The sequence below is a fragment of the Microtus oregoni genome, unplaced genomic scaffold, assembly GCF_018167655.1.
Source record: "Microtus oregoni isolate MIOR12 unplaced genomic scaffold, Mior012 000004F_ref0000308, whole genome shotgun sequence".
Classification (NCBI taxonomy): Eukaryota; Metazoa; Chordata; class Mammalia; order Rodentia; family Cricetidae; genus Microtus; species Microtus oregoni.
This window is the reverse complement of record NW_024543063.1, coordinates 40,871,297-40,891,678: the sequence shown is the minus strand read 5'-3', so window position 1 is coordinate 40,891,678 and position 20,382 is coordinate 40,871,297. Positions and strand designations below refer to the sequence as shown.

The following is a 20,382-nucleotide window of genomic DNA, read 5'->3' as shown; positions in this document are numbered from 1 at the left end:
TTATACACAGTTGTCACACTTGCCTGTGATGGAGATTGGCCTTAGGCAGGTTCGATGTTAATCTCCTTATCTGACTTCGTTTTTCAGACTTTAAAACCTTATATAGATTCCAGCTTCTAGATGGGGAGTGTTTGGAGAATCTCTGATTCCAGTTTCTCTAACTGCTAAATGATAGAAGAGTTGGGTTCTCTGTGTCTCTCCCAAGGTCAATGCAATGTCCCCAAGTTCAAAGGTTTGGATATTTATCTCTAGTTTCTTTTCCCCCTCCCACCCTCCCTCTTTTGTCTCCTTCTCACATACACAGACATAGAGAGACAGACAGACAGACACACACACACACATTCAGGATAAAAATGTATCGAAGTTCAATTATGGAGAAAGTGTTGTTCTTTCCCTAGACAAAACAAAGGGGAATTGGGACAGATTATAATCAGACCATTATAAGGTGGCGGTCGATGAGACAGGCTAGGCACAGTCTGGGCTTTAGGTGGCCATATTGGGAGTGGGGGGGGGGAGCCTGGCTGGAGTCAGAGCACATTGGAGGATAAGCTATCGTGGTCTGTGGCACAGAATGCTGATTCTTATTAATAAGACATCATACCTTTCAAAATTGCAATAAGAGTGGGTTTTCAGTATACTCACTACAAAAAAAATGACAGTTACACGATACAATAAGTTTGTTAAATAGTTTGGATTATTTTATAATGCGAACATGTATCAGAACATAACACTGTACTTCTCGAGTACATACAACTGTTACTTGCCAACTAAATGTTTGTTTTTTTGTCAATCCACTCCCTCTCCTGAATTTCTCAAACTACAAAGACATTTTACTTTTAAAGAAAAAAATGAGGTAAGTTCTTATTTTTTATTTTTGGTTTTTCAAGACAGGGTTTTTCTGTGGCTTTGGAACTCGTCCTAGAACTAGCTCTTGTAGAGCAGGCTGGCCTTGAACTCACAGAGATCCGCCTGCCTCTGCCTCCTGAGTGCTGGCATTAAAGGCGTGCACTACCACTGCCTGGCCAGTTTTTAGCTATGTAGTTCTGGCTGGTGTTGAGCTCACCCCTCTGTCTCTCTACACCTCTCAAGTGCTAGGATTACAGGTGTGTACACCATGCCTATGTATTTGTGAAGATGCAGAAGCTTTTGTGTCCTGGATGCCAATATTTCAATGGGTAGGTGGGGAGCATGAGAATTCTAGGGAGCGGTGGATGCTTTGTTGTTTTTATCCTTAATTTCTTTTTATACAGAAAGGGTGAAGATGATGGTAGCGTTTTGTTTGTTTTGGGATTAGTGATGGTTGGAGCTTGAACAGAAAACGTTGTTGAAAAGATGGAGGAGATTCTGTGAACATGGAATAAATGAGCTTGTGTCATCAAGTGGAGTAGAGCATTCCCCAGACCGCGGAGACCTTAGCGTTAAAGATGGAGCATGTGCACTTAAACATTAAGTATTGTGTATTTTTTGGTTTCATTTATCTGCATCGAATTACCCATGGGTGTGCGAGACATTTCCTGGTCTATTGTTTTATTATACCTGGCAGTGTTTCAAAGGCCGTGCAGCTAGGCAGGTGCTGTTATTGATTGAAATAAAAATTTGCACCACTCTCTAGCTCAATGTTGACTGTGTGCATTTAATCACTCTCAGCTCCCATGGGCAAAACGTGTTTATCTCTTTGGTCATGAATAAGCTAAGAACTACTGTATGATTCTCTTCTGACTTTCAGATTGTGAAACTCAAATTGTATGACTGAACTGTAACGCAGCTGAAGGTCAATGAATCTAAGATGATCCAGAATTATACTTTATTTACGTATTTGTGTGTGTGTGTGTGTGTGTGTGTGTGTGTGTGTGTGTGCGTGTGTATGCCTGTGAGCTTGTGCTGCAGCATTTATATTGGAGGTCAGAAGCCAAGTTCCAGGAGTCAGTTCTCTCCTTCTACCATGTGGTATAGGACTCAAACTCATGTTACTGGAGATGGAAGATGGTTCAGGTTGGGCACTGGCTAGTCTTCTAGAGGACTTAGGTTCAGTTCCCAGCACCCACATGATGGCTCACAACCATCAACAGCTCTAGTTTCAAGGTGATCTGATGCAATTCTTTGGTTTTCATGGGCATCAGGCACATGCATGGTACACATATAAACATACAAACAAAACACTCATACATATAAAATAAATACATCTAAAAACAAACAGACAAAACCCTCATGTCATTATGCTTCATAACCAGTACCTTGATCCAATAAGCTGTCTCTCTGGCCCCAGAATTATATTGTTGCCTGTGCATTCTAAAAATATTGGGTGATGTTTAAAGTCAGAGGCAACATTAGAAGGGAGTACCGTGTCTCTGTGTTTGTGAAATCCCTTGCTGTAATTAGACATACCGCAAAGTTCACTTATAGGGCCTGCACGGTGGCTCAGTGGGTAAAGGTGCTTGTCCCAAGCCTAACGCCCCGAGATCAATACCAGAGATTCTTATGGTGGAAGGAAAGAACAGACTCTCCCAAGTTCTCCTCTGATCTCTCCATATACACCCTGACTTGACTTCTTCACCCCCATAATAAATAAGTGTAATAAATTGTTTCTTCTCGCTTCTCTCAGGGTCTAGGTTACAAAAGGAATAGTTTGGGATTTACAAGATGATACAGTTGTTATCAGCTATGATATATATATATATATATATATATATATATATATATATATATATATCTTATAACTGTTATCAGCTAAGTTATATATATATATGGTAGTTAACATATATCACAATATGAAATACATATTGAATATGCTCCACATTAAAATCATAATTAATAAATATTAACTAACATCTGGCTTCAGAGGCTGAAATTGAGTCATCATTTCTATGAGGGAAGGGTGAGACAGAGCTGTCCTCTTTAGTTGTGGGTCTCTGTTAACTGCTTTCTACTCTGAGAAGCTGCTTCTCTCCCGAGGGCTGAGAAATGCACTGCTCTATGGGTATAGCAGTAAGACATTAGGAGTTAGTTTAATATTGTGTATATTTAGCAGACTAATAGCGTTAGGTTAACCAACTCCAATTTTTCAAGTTTAGTATGGTAAAGCAAGCAGTACATTTTAATCTTCTTGGAAAGATCGCTTGACTTTGAATCCTTCTAAGAAACATGTTGAAGTTTCCCCTTGGGAAAATGATTAGTAATTCCTTTAATAAGTAAGTGACATCTTGAAGGGCTCTGGGAACTAATCAATGTGTTAGAATGTTGGTGTGAAAACATTTGTAGGATGTCAAGGTGAGTAAGGAATAATACTCTTTAAATCTCATGATCTTCTTGGAGGGGCTCAGCTGTCTGCCAGCAGCACTCGACAATAGTTATTTTAATGATAATGGTCATGAGATTGCCATTATGCTTTGTAATATTAATGATAAAATGAAAGATGTTAATGGGGTTCCTTGTGGTACAAAGAATGATAAATTATATGATATCTAAAATCCAAGGTTGAAAAGCATTTCTCTTAACAGTTTTAATGACCTAGAGAAAAGAACAAAAGAGAAAAATAGAGCCTATTCCCTCTGAGATTTTAGATAAATATGTGCAAATGTTAAATCTTTATCATCTTCACTGAACTGTTGCTTTCCTTTTATTATTAAAACCATTTTTTCATACTGTATGTTTTGGTTATGTTTTCTCTTTTCTCAACTCCTCCCATATTCTTCCCAATTCCTTACCCACACAACTCTACAACTCTATGTTCTCTCTCTCTCTCTCTCTCTCTCTCTCTCTCTCTCCTTCTCCCTCTTTCTTCAACAAACAAACAAAAAATAAAAACCAAAACAATAACACAGTAAAACAAAAACAAAACCCAACAAACACTCCCATCCATGGAGTTCATTTTATGCTGGCCAGCTACTTCTGAGTGTGTGGCCTGCCCCAGAGTGTGGCTAATGTACTCAATGACACCCCATTGGAGAAAACAGATTTTACTTAAGTTAGTAATTGCAGATAACTTCTTGGTTAAGGGTGAGATGCCAAGTCTACTTCCCCATCTTTATTCTGAAGGTCCATCTGGCTTGTAACTTTTGGCTGTAAGATTTTTGCAGATACTGTAGTTTAAAGATTTGAAAATTCTCAACCTGTGAATTTTCAACATATTGGATTTTATGAAAGACTCTTTCTGCATCTTTTGGCAATACCATATTTTCTTATTTGTGGTTAATTAGATCTAATAATTTAAATATGACAATAGTCCTTGGATTTTGAAAATAAACTTGATTCAAATATGATTTATTATATTTATTCTGTTTATATGTATTTTTTCTAGACTCATTTTGTTATTACATTTTAATTATTGTAGAAGCTATGTTCAAGAGTGATAACTGACTTTTATTTTTCCTTCTGTAAGTTTACTGTCAAATTTTGATCATTTGTACTGTCTTTAGAAAACAAGAATCTTTAATTCTCTACTCCTCTTGACTTCTTTGCAAGTGCTTTCTTTTTGCAGTTGCGTTTCTTCAGTTTGAATATATTATGATACATTGTTGTTTTATTTTGAGTTGATTCTTATGCTCCAGACTTCTTGGGTCTCTATCACCTTCTTTAGTTGTAGCCTTTAAAATTTTGATAATATAATTCCATCATCTGTGCCATAGATAAATCTGGCTTTATTTTTGATCATTATTTCACCTTAGTAGAATTTTTTTCTCTTGACTCTGCACAGCTGTGTAGTGTTTTTGTTGAAAGCAGTCATGGCTGTGTTCACCATCAGGTCACTAGTGTGAGCACTGATATTATCCTGCTAGGAATTCAGGGATGTTTGCACCAAGTGCCCTGGGTGCCAAATAGTTGCTTTCAAACTTGGTGCCGGTGTTTCTGGCTTACTTTTTGACTTTGGGGCCCTTCCCAGAGATTGTCAGTTGTTCACTATATTATACTAGAGACTTGTTGGGTGATAGCTTGTGTGGGAAAGGTTGTGTTGTCTGCCATATCTACTAAATTTTGTTGCTTCAAATGCCTTTGTCTCCCAAGGGCAACCTTCATTGGGTTTGGTTTCTCTACTCCTCCACCCTTCTTCTTCTTATGGGCTGTTTTCTGGAAGTCCTGATCCTGTTGACTTCTTTCCCATGGGTGAGACCAGAAGGCTTGGGAGGCTGGAGGGACTGACAGAGCCTCTCTAGTTGGAAGAATGTCTGGAAAAGCATTTGGCCAAGGGAGTTGACTTTTGTTATGGAAGACTCAGTGACTGCTACCTTTTTCTCCTGCCAGCCCAGACTCTCAGAGTCTGATACAAAGTCTGCAAGGGCTCAGAAATGTGATCCTCAGGAAGACTCACTCAGCTGATCTTTGCTAATCACTCTCAGGCAATTCATCAGGATTTTCATGATTGCCAGTCCTGGCTCAGGGTACCGGAAATTGTGGTTCCAAGTAGATATATCTCTGTCTTTGTAGGAACGTGTCTCTTTGCATTTCAGGATGGTGGTTTTCCATGTACATAAGCCAGTGAAAGTTGTTTCAATAAATTCTCATCAGACGCTAATTTCTCATGATCCCAGAGAGCTTGTCAAGGTAGACCTTAGGTCAAGGTATTGGCTGACGTGCTTTTAGGTTGGAGTTTGTGGCAGTTAATTAACATTATCATCTTGACAGGTTTGGAATTGTTCAGGAAATATGCCTGTGGGTGTGTTGTGATGGTGTTCTCAGAGAGTTCTGATTGAGAATAAAAGAATCGTGAATAAGGGCGGTACCATCGCATGGTTTAGAGCAGTGATTCTCAACCTTCATAGGGCTGCAACCCTTTAATACAGTTCCTCAAGTTGTGGTGATCCCAACCATGAATTCGTTTTGTTGCTACTCCATAACTGCAATTTTGCTATTATTGTGAGTAGTAATGTAAATATCTGATATGCAGAATGGTCTTTGGTGATCCTTCTGTAAGAATCATTTGATGCTCAAGGGGTCAAGACCCACAAGTTGAGATCCACTAGTCTAGATTCCCAGATTGAATAAAAACAGGAACTAGAAGAAGAAAATAAATTGAATATCAGAATTTACCTTTCCTTTTTGACTATGAATGCAATGTTATCCTCTACCTCATGATCCTAGGAGAGTGTGTGTGTACATGTGCTCATGAGTGTGTACATTTACTCCTGTGCACATATGCACTCATGTGTGTGGATGCATATGCTCATGTCTGTGCACATGCATGTGGGAGCATGTCCATGTGTCCATGTGCGCACGCATGAGTGTGCTCATATCTGTGTGCACACATGTGCTCATGTGCATGTAAACATGTATGCTCGTGTGTGTATACACATGTACTCATGTGCATGGGTGAACGCATGTGCTCATGTGTATGTATAAGTGAGTGCCCATGTGTGTGTGTGTCTATGTGAGTGTCCATGTGTGTGTGTGTCTATGTCAATGTGTTTTCAGGACAGTAAATTTTCCTATAAGAACAGTATTTGGTATTATTAATTATTTTCTCTTGTGTGCAAGATATTAAATGAGAAAAACTGAACAGGCAATTAGAGGCCGACAAGCAGTCTTTCTATTCACTTCTGCTGGCAGCAAGAGGCAATAAACCTGACTGCATACTTTGCTACAGTTTCAATTGAGAAAGTGGAAATGTTACCTTTTAATCTTAAAAATTATTATTTTCTTGGGTTTCTTTGAGGGATTTCTTAATTTCTTCCAATTATTTGTTTGTCTTCTCCGCTTCTTTAAGGGAGTTATTCTTTTCCTTTTTAAAGGTCTCTATCATTTTCATAAAGTTACGTTTAAAGTCATTTCTTCTACTTCTTCTGGTTTAGAATGACCAAGTCTTCCTGTTGTGTGATTGCTGGGTTCTGGTGTTACCATGTTGCCTTTTTAGGTGGTTGGAGGAATTATTGCATTGGCACCTACCCATCTCTTCCTTCAAATGAGGCCAGTGGTGTCTTTGCATCTTAGTCCAATCCTTGCTGTGGATGTATAAGTGTTTGGAGTTTTTTCTTGGACTGATCTGCACTGTCAATGTCTGTCTCAAAAAGCCTCTGAGGTCTCTATATGCCTGATCTCTTGGTCTTCTCCCCTGGTTTGCTCTCTTGGTGCTCTCTCTTAATCCCCTCAGTGTTGTAGCAAGCTCTTGGTCCCTCTTAAGTCCCTTCAGTATTGGAGCAAGGTGTGTTTTAGAGTTCCATCAAGGTTACAGGAGGATAGGAGGGTTTGGGGGTGGGGTGTTGCTAGTAGTTTGCGTGGTGGCTGGATTGGTTTGGGTTTGGGGGGAATCCTAGAAGCAGAAAACTTTCAGCTGGCTGGCTAGAAAAGCCAAGGGAGTTGGGGGAGGGGCCTGGGGTTTTATCCCACTGGGGAGGTCCTAGAGAGTGGGGTGTTCTGCCATGTGGCTGTTCACTCATCTCTTAAGTCCCCTCAGTATTGGAGTAAGCTGTGTTTCAGAGTTCCACCAAGGTTACAGGAGCCCCTTTTCAACTCTTATACTGCCATTACTACTTATGCCTGAAAACAATGGAATTACATTCTCATTGAAAATCGAGTCAGCTCAATATTTGTAGCTGTGGTTCTGATGTCTTCTTTGACATATGTTTGCAAGTTTTTCCTATCTGGGTTCATGTTGGCAAATCCCTCGTTTTCCAGTAGTTTTTATTTTTTCTTTGCTTTTCTTTTGCACTTTTCAACGCTAAAGGACCTCTTGGGGGATACATTTAGTCAAGATTTATAACTGACATCAAATAAGAATGAGATTTTTATTTGACAGCCTGTGGCTGTGATTTAGCCAGTGTCTCTGTGTTAACTGACAATGGCAAAAGAAGTTACATTTGGAAGCAGGTCGCGTGTAGGTCACACGTAGGTCACTGGAATTCTCATAATAAAAGAGATCAATAACGACAAGAGGATTCTCATGTTTGCCTGTCTGTTTGTTGCATTGAATTTCTGCTGTTGCTGCTGTTTATTTTGGCTGGAGCTGGATCAATTTATATGCAGTCTGAGTCTGCTCTGTAACTATGTATAACTGGTCCCCTGCTTCTGATTTATGACAGTGACGTTTCATGGCTCCCTATCATTTGCCACAGGCAGGAGTTTCTTAAACATCTTGGCTTTTATACATGGCTTGTTCAATTAATATTTGCAAAAGAAATTAGTGCTGTCGCACCTCACCACAAACCTTAGAATCGTTTAGGAAATTCTTTAAAATTCTGTGAATTTTTAAAATTAATTACCTTATGAATTCTCTTGGCTGCATGTACTTTTCAGTCCTGAATATCAGACCTTGGCCTTGCACATGCTAGGCCAGCACTGTGCTACTGAGCCCCATCCCTGTCATGGTTCGATTGCATCTCTAGGTCATCCATGAATATCACACGGAGTATAGAAGTCAACGAGTCCACCAGGAAAGAAAATACAATTAAGCTTTTCAATTTTTATCATATAAGCCTACATTTTGCTTCTAGATATTTTCATATTTAATGACATGTTGGCGTCGCCTCTTACACTCTGTATATTTGAGGGATGCCTGTTTATTTGCAAGAGTCTTACGAACAGTGTCTCTTATTTTTATCCTTCTCCAGTAGATTGGAAAAAATGAAAAGCTCAATAGAATCTTACTCTTTTCTATGAAAGGATATGTATAGAGCTGAGTCCCAGCACAGCCATAATCTAAGCGGCATTATCCTCAGATGTATGAAATAGTTTAGATATGAACTGTGAGACAGAGGGAAACACTTTAGAAAACAGATCACCCTTCCTCCAGGGTAGGTGTTTCGCGTTCCTGTTCTGCTGTTTTGATGACTTTGCTGAATTATGAACTTCGGAGTCGGAACAGCCTGGAATTAAATTCTTACTTAGCCACTTTCTGGCTGTGTGACTTTAGACGCCTAACCTCTATAATTTTCATTTTCCTCAGTTGTAAATGGGGGACAAAAATAACTGCTTCACAGGGTTGTCACCAATATCAAAGCCGCATAAAACGCTTCAGCTGTGTTCTAGCCTGAGTGACAAATTTTCATGCAGAAGATGTTTAAATTGATAATGCAGAACACAGTTGCTCTGTGCTGTAATCTGACGCTTGCCTCTTCCAAGCTTTGCATGTTGAAGTCCCAATCATTAGGGCAGTGGTGTTTGGTGGGTAGGGCCTGTTGGGAAGGGGTTAGCTCTAGGGTTTTCATGGCAGTGCCATTAATGCTTTTATGAAAGGCACTTGGGTGCTATGGGAGGTCCTTTGTCCTCTCTACCCTGTGAGCAGAACCATAGGCTTCTACAAGGCAGGAAGTGATCCCCACTGACAGTGAATCTGCTAATCTTTTTTTTTTTTTTTTTGGTTTTTCGAGACAGGGTTTCTCTGTGGCTTTGGAGCCTGTCCTGGAACTAGCTCTGTAGACCAGGCTGGTCTCGAACTCACAGAGATCCGCCTGCCTCTGCCTCCCGAGTGCTGGGATTAAAGGGGTGCGCCACCATCGCCCTGCGAATCTGCTAATCTTGACCTTGGACTTTTTAGGCTGCAAAACTAGAATGATGGGAAAGACACTTTAACAATGCTTGGACAGTGTCATATTTGTATAGAATGGATTTTAGTCATTTTCACTCTTGTTCACCCTTCTTATTCCTTTCACCCCTCCACTAAAGCATTTTTTTCCTTCCAATAAACCCCATCCCCTGCTTTCGAGTCTGCTTTTCGTGGGTGTGGCCCGCTGAGTCTAGAATTGCCTGGGTAGGCCTGGGTGGGATGTTATTTACTGGAGTATAGGCCGCTTGTCAGTGGCGATAGCACTGAAGAAAATGACAGCCCCTCTTGGAACAACCATCAGCTTTTGATAGTCCCTCGGGGTAGGGGTGGAGCCTCATGGTCCCTCCTTCATCCATGACAAAATTTGGATGGACAGGACCCAATCTTGTGCACCTGTTGTGCAGGTCAACATGACTGCAATGGCGTTCAGGAGTGGTGAATATGTTATGTCCAGTGGATATATTTTTGCTGTGAATTCCTCTATACTCTGGCTCGTACCTTCTTTCTGTTTACTGTTTCCGAACATTCCCTGAGCTTTGGAGTGCGCAGTGTAGATACCACTTTAGAGTCAATGACTTCAGCATCACTCATGCTCAGCATTTTGGCCGGTTATTGGTTTCTATATTAACCGATGACCACTGTAATGGGAACCTTCTCTGTTGAAGGCTGTGTGTATCCCTAATCAAGGGATACAGACATGAGCTTACAGAAGGCAGTTGGACATCACGACTAGGGGAAAAAAATGGCAGTCAGTTCTTAGTTACTGCCTCTGACTAACAGAACTGGGAATGAATTCGTTTTTGGGGAGAAAGCCTGGAGTCAAACACAAAGCCTCAGACACAGATTTGGTGTAGGTTCCTTGGCTTGTGCTGGTTTGTGAGTTGATTCCAGTGGGAAAGAGACATCACTTATTATTCTCCTTCTTAACCCTTACATTTTTTTAGTCTCTGAAAATCTTATGAGATAAAGTAGGGAGGGTGAAAGAGCAGGGCTTCTCCGGGAGCTGAGGAGGTGGGAGACCACAGTCTCAGATTCAGCTTGGCAGAGACATTAGCTGCTTTTCTTGTCAAGGTGACCAAACTCCTGGGAAGAGATAACTCAAGGTGTGTGTGTGGAGGGAAGGGAGATTTGATTTGACTTCTGGTTTGACGGATATGGCGGAAATCTAGGAAAGCCTTGACTCCAGGCAGTTCTGTGGCAGGGGGAGCCACTGGCAGCAGCTGGTTAGCATCTCAGCTGACCAGAAAAGACAGGATTGTGCAGTAGACATGAAGGCCCACACACCTCTGAATAGCCACTTCCTCCAGGGAGTCCCTGTCTCTAAAATCTTTTACTTTGTGGGACAGCTGGAGCTGGGGAGAAAGTGTGGAAGCAGAGGTACCTGCTGAGATGCTTCTCATTCTGATTGCAGTAGAAGGCATTTGAGAAAGAGACTCCTGGCCCCTCTCACAGCTCTTGCCTGGGATGGGGGGTGGGAGGGGGGAACTTCCTGAATGTCTAAAGTGCACCTCATGGAGGCTGGCTCCAAACCGAACTCTTAAAAGGAAGGAATAAATTTATCCATGTAGTGCAGTTTATTTTAAGAAGAAAAGAGAAGGGAGAAACGTAACTAAAATACAATCCCAAAAATACAAAAAAAAAAAAAAAAGGAAAATAAAGGGAAAAAGAGATTTAAATTTAAGTATTTCCTGCTGGCACCTGGATCCCAGTACCTGGAATCTGTGGCAAGAATATGCTGAGTTTGAGGCCAGTCTTGGCTATATAGTGATCCCTGGTCCTTTTCAAAGAAGAAAACAAAACCAACAACAAAGTCTGTTTTTTTTTTTTGTTCTCTCTTTTTATTTAAAGGAATTTTGATGGTATATAAAAAAAGCCTATTTTTTTTTCATAACAGATTGAAGAATGTCTCCTTGGTAAAGTAGATGCATTTAACACTTGACAATGGGCCTTGAAACTTACATTTGTAAGGCAATGTGGGATCAATCTTGCACCCCCACAGATGCTCGGAAAACTTTCTCTGTAAGTGTCGCATCTAAAACTGAATCTTGGTTATTTGGAGATTTAAAGAAGGTAAACAGGTCAGGCAATGGAAAGCAAATAATGCTAGTCTGATTTTGATGTGAGAAATAGCAATGTTACATTTTTTTCCAAATGACTTTGCAGTGGAAAGATTTTTAAGGTCCCTGAGTATTCTTACGTGATGCTTCTGCCAGCCACATCACCGCCTGTACTTCCTACATAAATATCTTAATTTTAAAAATAATTATAAAAAGAATGCCAGCTTACTTAAAAATCCCAGGTCCCACTATCTTCAGCCTCACGATTTTGTAAGAGAGAACTGCTAAATTTTTTCCTGTGCCAGGGAAGATATTTGTATTACTTATGCAAATGATATGTATTTTATATTTATACTTTATGTTTAAAATTTTAAGTATCCTATAAATCAATCAGGTAAAAACCAAACATTGCCATCCACGTAAGTTCCCATGCCATTTGCCCATCTGTTATCACTGTCAATATGAGAATCTTCCCCCAGTCCCTTAAGAAGCTGAGATCGTTGTAGTGCAGCTATCTGAATGTGTGAAATTCTATTAATTCTGGAAAAAATGTGATATCTTTCGGAAGGTCATCTAATTAATCATCCACCTGTTCACTTGGCAAGGGATTATAATTACAGATTACATTAGTCTGCCAGTGGCACCTAGGAACTAGAATCAAAGGTATGAGATGAACTGATAGACAGCACGTAGAATCCAGTATCTGGAGACCAGGCTGTCAGCTCTGACTGCACAGCACCTTGATGTGGAGAGCTTGTTCAGATGCATGTACACACATGCATGTGTGCACACCAATGTGTTTATGTATATGTGTCTGGGGTCTGCAAAGCACATGAATATACAGGCGTGCATACACATACCACTGCCTAGGGTCATCATGACACTTGAATATATATGTGTTGGTACACACACACACACACACACACACACACACACACACACAAATACACACCAATGCAGGGGGACATCATGACAGATGCATATACACATATTTACATACTTGCACAGCACACACACACAATATCTAGGGTCTGTGTGAAACATGCATATACATGTATACATACACACACACACACACACACACACCGATGCTTAGGGGTCTGCAGAGAAAACTTTAAAAAGTATTTCAAGTTTGAAGTTGTGCTTTGCCTTGCCCATCTTAAAGAAAACTTCGAGTACATGGCTATCCAGTTTTCAGGCAGGTGCTCATGATCTGCCCAGAAATGGCAACCTCTGTGGTGTAGAGATAAGGTAGAATGGGGGTTTTGCTAGGGTGATAATCTTTCTTACCTAATCCTTAGTGAAATGCTTTGACCAGTGAAATAGGAAAAGGGACTTTCTCAGAGGGCCTGACAGTCAGAGTCCATAACTGTGGGGTTAAACTGCTCTTATGTTACATCCTGGGAAATTACACCAGCCCAGGAAGGTGTCCGCCAAAGAGCAGCAGCAATCTACAGCGATGATGGAAAGGGAAGGAGGAACATTTATGTGATCCAGTATGTATCCATGTCCTGAGCGACACAGCACATGGTCTTCAGAGGTTGGGCCGTGCTCTGCGAGGCCAGGTCATGGAGAAACCTGCTGAGCTTTCTTTAATGTTGTTTTCAAGGCTGGTCTTCCTCAAACAGAAATGCCCAAGTGTCTAGCTGGGAGTCACCTTGAGCCAAGCAGGGATTTCACTGCTGTGGTTGCTGATTAAGGCCCAAGCTTTCTTTACTGGAGCACGCCAGCTAGTAGCATATGATAAATAGAACCAAATAATAGGAAATGGAAAAACCCTCTCTCCTGCAAATGATGAGAAACAGGAAGAAAGGAAAATGGAAGATTTGATATGGGAGGCCACATATATGACCTTAGCAGCTTTGATGACAAAGAATTCTGTCTCAAATGGAGGCCGCAAAGATAGACAAGACAAGGGGAAATGATATGCAAAGGTCTCACCCAGGACTTAATCTAACCTTTTCAAGGAGATTCCATGTGGCTACTCCTCAGTTGTGGTTGTCACACTTGATGAAGTGTTTGGGTTTTGTCTGAGAGGCAAAGAAAACAGGGGAGGAGGTGCTCTAATTCTGCTAAGTCTTACAGACTGATCACTGGGGAAAGCATTGAAGTGGGGGTATGAATGGAGGCGGAAACAGAAGAAGGGAAGGGTCCAAGAGCAGGCTCTGATGACCGTTCTGATGAGAGCATGCTTTGTGGAACGGCGTGGTCACAGTACGGATGGAAAGACAAGCTGTGTTAGTTGCTTTGCTTTTTGTTGGGAACGAATACCATCAAGAAGGAAATGAAGGGAAGAGTCTACTGTGGGTTTATGGTTTGAGAGTAAGTCCATCATGGAGGGGAAGCCAGGGCAGCCAGAGCCTTGGTCCGGAAGCTGAGTGACACATGCTCGGTTTCCTTTCCCCATTTCAGCCAAGGATCCCAGCCCATTGGAGGCATCGTCCACATCAGAGTCAGTTCTACTTTTTGGAAATCTTCTCATAGAAGCATCCTTAATTTTTTTTTTCATATCTGGTTCCAAATACAGTCAAATAGACGGTGAGAACGAAAGATGACAGGTGCCCAGGTTTCAGACTTCTTTTGCGAGCTACTCTGTACATCTGTGGAAATGCTCATGTCAGGGGAGCCTGAGAACACCGATGAGACAGGAGGAAGTAAACTCATTGCTAATGGAATCAAATTAAGCTGAGTTTTAAACATGCAATATAACTTTCTTTACAATATATTAGAAATTATTTTGGTAAATACTAGTACCAAGTAGTAGTAATGGAGCCAGCTGCCTGTGTCCTCGCTTGCCTACCTGGTCCCTTATTTTTTTATTTTTATTTATTCATTTTATTTATTTATTTATTTATTTATTTTTTGCTTTCTCGAGACAGGGTTTCTCTGTAGCTTTGGTGCCTGTCCCGGAACTAGCTCTTATAGACCAAGCTGGCCTCGAACTCCCAGAGATCCGCCCTGGTCCCTTATTGATGAACATTGGGGAGACCTGTCATACTGAGCCTTCAGCTAAAACAGCATCGTTCCTATGTCTTTGCAACATAAACCAATTGTGACCCTGGGGAAAAAGGAAGGAGGAGAAGGAAGGAGAAGGGTAAGAAAAGTTGGAAAAGACAGGTAGGGAAGAAATAAAGCTAAAATATAAATGATGGAAGCAGCTTCTGTTCCATGCTGTTTTCTTCATATGTGAAGTCCCATGCTAGGGAAGATAAAAATGGCTCCAGGCCGGAGATACACCTCAGAGCACTTGCTACCCTTGCAGGTTTTTGTCCTTCCTCTGCCCTTCACAGGCACCAGGCATGTCCATGGCTTCCATAGACACATGCAGGCACTCATATACATAAAATAAAATAAATACATCTTTAAAATTATCTTCAGAAGTAGCTAAGATATTGAGTTTGGTGTCTGTTTGCAGGCAAGTTCTACATCAGCGAATGTGCCCTAATACTGTGGAAGGAACCAGCCCGGGCTCACTCAGTATAATGGTTTTTGCAGACACCAGAGATTTTTTCCCCCACCTTTCTGACCTTCAATTTCCTCATCTGCAATTTGACTGTGCTGGCTTAGCGTCATTCCAAAGGTCTCTCTAGTTTTCCAAGGCTGTAAGTCTAATCACAGGTCTTTCCAAATTCTCGTCGCTTCCAGTTCCCCCTTCCAGCTCTGGACAAGACTAAGGCAGTGTGCTGATGAAGCTTAGCAGCTGATAGAGAGAGCAGGGTTCCTACTGGGGGGAGGCCTTTGTTTATGCTAATGAGGGAGCCTAGAAAGTGCCATAGCCGAAGCAGGTGAGCAATTTCTTTGCTGAATCAGGTAATAGTTTTTCAATACGCAGAGATTATTTTCTCGGCTCTTTCCATGCTGTTTGCAGTGCTGGCAGCCGTAGGCATGCACGCTCTTACATTTAATCTGTGTTTGGCAGAAGCAATTTTTACTGAGGGTATCCTGGTTGAAAGCTGATTTAATGGGTGTGATGTAACTTAAAAATTTCTCTTAATACAAAGAAAAGCAGGTAGCAGTCACTTCCACGGATGGAGAGGCAAAACTGTTCATCTGATTTGAAAGTGACACTATTCACACACAGGAGAAAAGGTAAAGGCTGGGTGTGCACACAGACGGTCATTGCAGGTGACACCGACAGTCTCCAGATACCCTGAGTTCCTTCTTCTCCCTTTTCTTCCAGGGTTTTGCTGGCAATGCGAACGCAGACAGCGTTGTGTACTATAGACTCCAGCCTTCAATCAAAGCCAGGTTTCTGCGCTTCATCCCTCTAGAATGGAACCCCAAGGGCAGAATTGGAATGCGAATTGAGGTGTTCGGGTGTGCATACCGTAAGTGTTTTGTTTACCCAGCACATTGAAACAGATATCAAAGCAGATGCTTGAAAAGCCACACTGCCCGCCGAAATAAATCAACTTTGTAGGTCTGAAGAGAGACAGGAGACAGGAATGATTTCAGTTGAAAGCCATTCTTGAGACCACACATGCCAATATTTACAGGAGCATTCAACTTTAATGTTTGAACTCAGGGATGAAGTGTATTTGTGCTCTCTCTCTCCCCATTGTGGGCTTGTGTGTGTGTGTGTGCGTGTGCGTGTGTGTGTGTGTGTGATTGCTCTTTACCTTGTTTTTTGAGGCAGGGTTTCTCACTGGTGTGGAGCTAATTGATTCGGCTACTAGCTGACCAGTGAGATCCAGGGATATGCTTATTTTGTTTCCCATCCCACTTCACCCTAGTGCTGGGATTCCAAGGCTGTACCATTGGTCCTGGCTTTTCCTGTGTGTGCTGGCGATGTCACCTGAGCTACCTCTCCAATCCCCTGAGTGTTTCTTATAGACAATGCACAAAGTAGCTTATGGTTTTGCAAAAACATCCTGGTATGTGTGTGTGTATGTGTGTGTGTGTGTGTGTGTACCCATTTCTTACAAAACTATCATTATTAAGTAGGTCTGAGTATTTAGATACTGCATCTCCCCCAGTGGGTTACACTTAAAGCTTCAAGTTGGTACCCTCACTTTAAGAAAAGAGACAACAGTCCATCTAGTATGACCAGCCAGCTGTTATGAAAGCTGTCTTTTCTCTCTAGACTAAAATAATATGCCAAGGAATTCAGTTTTAAGTGTACCATGCCCTCAGCATAAATTAAAAGAGACAGCCAAGACCTCTGCCAGAATAGAAAATGCATTTGAAATATCTTCACATAAAAAGGCAGAAGCCACAGATTTCACTGTCTCCCCCTAATGAAGCGTTTTATTACATGTTCTTGTGGGGAAGAGCCCCACCTCAAGCCACAGCACCCTGGTGGGGCCTCTGTGAGAGCAGTGAGCTGGCTAGTAAGGTCTATCAGAAGGTCTAATCAGACAAACAGGTTGAGGTTTTGGGAGATTCAGGCATTGACCCGGTGTCTTACAACTAAGACATGGGAAACTTCAGAATAAGACCTCAGGACTGTTCAATTTTACTACATCATTATCCCTCAGCAGAAATCTATTTGCTTATTTTTTTAGCCACTAATGGTTTCTTATTTCATATGTAACCTATCACTTTAGGATGCTGTCCTGGCAATGTCTGGCTTCCTTTTTCTAACAGAGAAGAAAAGCAAATGTCAGAAAGAAGTCAGATGACTTGATGAAGTCTTCAAAGATTTATTTTTAATAATCATTTTAATTGTGTGTCTATGAGTGCGTATGTGAACATGTGTGCAGGTGCCCGTGGAGGTCAGAAGAGGGCATCAGATCTCCTGGATCTTGAGTTACAGGTAGCTGTGAATTGACAAATGTAGGTTCTGGGGATGGAACTTGGTTCCTCTGGAAGAGCAGTTTGTAGTCTTAATTGTTAGGCCAGCTCTCCAGACCACTGATGAACTTTTAAAAACGGTCAGGTCAAGAGATCATATTGTATAGACTTCCTGGAGTGCCTCGTATATTTTAATGATGTTCCTAGTATTAAATACCATCATCAATCAACATTTTTTCCCTTCAGGCTCCTAGAACAACAATAATGATGTTTGATGGAACAGTGATTCAATTAGCAACAGCACCAATACCAATATTAATAGCATTAATATTGCTAATTCTAGAAATAGAAGAACTTGCCTGAGTACTTACTAGATGCACTAGGGTGTTTCTTTGTGTGCATGTGGTACGTGTGTGTGTGTGTGTGTGTGTGTGTGTGTGTTTATACATACTTATGTATATGTGAGTGCATGTGTCCATAGTACGTGGATGCCAGAGGTTGTTATCAGGGGTCTTCCTCAAACACCTTTTTCCAAGACTAGTCTTTCACTGAACCTGGAGTTCTCACTAATTCCACTAGACAGTCTTTGCAGGAAGCCCATAGATCCTTCCATGTCTGACTTCGCAGTGTTAGGATTATAGGCATGTGTCCTTGTTTCTGACTTTTCATTTAGATGCTGGGAATCTAGACTGAGTTTTCCAGTTGATTGAGTACTTCTTATTGACACGAAACAAAGATGTTTATGACATCTCAAAGGGACCCAGGTAACTATGACAAGATAAGGTTTCCCTTTTCCCATTTTGTTCACAAAAGAGAACTAAGGCTTGGGGATGGTTGACTTGCTCTGGCTGCACAGACAGGAAGTGGCAAAGCTGTGTTTGCAGCCCAGGACTCAAGCTCTTGCTCCCTGCAGCTCCTGGATCACAGAGCCGAGTTCCAGAGTAGCTTTCTCTCCATCCGCCCAGCTGGACTGCTGGCTTTCTTGGCTTCCACAATCCAGCTTAGTTGCTCTGCGTATGTTTGTTTCTCATTTCATAATTTTCAGACCTGGGGAAAAACACCCTTTGAAAAATAGCCTACCCTAATCAAGTTCTGGAAGTCGGAACTTGGACAGTCTTATTTCTAACTTTTTTTTTTTTTTTTTTTTTTTTTTTTTTTTTTTTTTTTTTTTTTTTTTTTTTGGTTTTTCAAGACAGGGTTTCTCTGTGGCTTTGGAGCCTGTGTCCTGGAACTAGCTCTTGTAGACCAGGCTGGTCTCGAACTCACAGAGATCCGCCTGCCTCTGCCTCCCAAGTGCTGGGATTAAAGGCGTGCGCCATATTATTATTATTATTATTATTATTATTATTATTATTACAGTTCTGGGGATTGAATCTAGCACCTGTTATGCACTAGACAAGTGCTCTACCATGGGTCCATATACCCAGTCTATGTCTTTAAATGCTGGAGGTTAGCCAAACTCATGCACGCATGATGGATAAACAAGACAACAGATACCAGACTGCTTTGTATTGACAATTGTATTCTCTATGAAGTGTTCATTTTGCAAAAATATTTACTACAGCAGAGTAAAAGCTGACATTGATTGTGGATACACTGTGAACATGGATCATTTTTAGAGACATTCTAATTTAATTCTTACATTTCCCAGGGTAAACTGAGTCTTGGGGAAATGAAGCAATATGTCCACTTTCAATACTTAATAACTTTAGAATTTTGACTGTAAATGCAATGCTGTTTTTCTGACACCTAATTATTGCTTATAATACCCATGAGGTTGTGTCTGATGAGCTTTAGGCTTCTTTGAGTTCTCTTTGATGCCATATGACTCAGGATAGCCTGTCTCCCGCCTGTCCAGGCCCATAACTCTTTGAAATACCCAGTTTGTTGTGATTGCATTTGCTACTTTGAGGAAAAGTACATTTCCCACCTACCAATCAGTCTCCTTTTCTCCCTGATTCATGATTTAAGTATTAGTGGATTTTAAGCTCAAATACACAGAGTAAAATGGTATGACAGAGGCCAATGTAAAATGGTGGATGGATAGTTTTAAATTATTAAATGATCTTAAGTAAACAGTTTAATGGAAATATATTCTCATAGAGAGTCAAAAACTAACTTAAAATTGGCTTGGGTGTGCATGACTTCTAGGAATAGGTTGGATCATATTAACTTTAATCTTTCAGCTGAATAGTCGTCAGATTCTTAAACTATTTATGTCATCATCCTTGCATGAGTGTTAGTTGATTACACATGATACCATAAAGCCAACAAGTAATGAACAGTTATTACGCGCCAAAGAGCATTATTTGTAGGTATTTTCACAGTTAGTGTGAACAGCACAGAGGAGTAGGTACATGAATATCACCATTTTATGCAGGCATAGAAGACAAGCAGAATTTTCTACCTAATGAACCATACACTTGTTTTCAGTAACTGGGCATAGGAATAGTTGGAACCATTGGCTTTTTCTACTTATGAATAAAGGGGCCTGGATATTTTCAGCATAAGCACCAAGTTCTTTGATTTTGTTTGCCACACTTTTGAGTGGTGTAGGCAAGAACAGGCTAGAGTTTTCTAGACATTGGAGGGCATTCTGCTACAATGTCTGTAAATAGGAAACAATGCTATTTGGGGCATGGTCTCCTTCCCAGATAACAGCCATGGGATGCACTCACATAACTTAGTTCATGGACAGGCTTTGTCTGTGCTATTCATTCAAGATCAGTAAGCATCAAAGTGCCTCACATCTGACATGGAAGGAAGTGAATCAAAGACAAATTGGGAACTTTGTCCAAAATCAGGCAACATATATTAGACCAAAATCTAAAATGAATGATGTAATTTTCCCAAGTTAGTGCTCTTCCCAACTACTAGGACCTTGCGTCTATTCACAAGTATGTTTAGACTGACTTTTTTTCCAAGAGAGAATTTTCCAATATAATAGTTATATGGAGAAAATCTAAAATAGTATATATTTTATTAAGTAAGACAGTGAAACGTTGAAATGCATTGTACTCATCAAAGCAAAGTACTGTAGCTTATGAAATATTAAAGCTTATTAATATGAGGGACAATGATTGAGGTTATTAACAAAACTTGATAACAGTATGTCTTGAA

The 20,382-nt window shown here is 40.8% G+C and overlaps 1 protein-coding gene across 4 annotated transcripts in view; it reads left to right on the top strand.

Moving 5' to 3' along the window:
• Positions 1-20,382, top strand: part of Cntnap4 (contactin associated protein family member 4) — a 298,486-nt gene that overhangs the window by 147,534 nt on the left and 130,570 nt on the right. For all 4 annotated transcript variants that reach the window (XM_041650847.1, XM_041650845.1, XM_041650846.1 and 1 more), the window contains exon 4: positions 15,710-15,857. In XM_041650847.1, the coding sequence (XP_041506781.1) occupies positions 15,710-15,857 (148 nt within the window). The remainder of the gene's footprint in view (positions 1-15,709; positions 15,858-20,382) is intronic.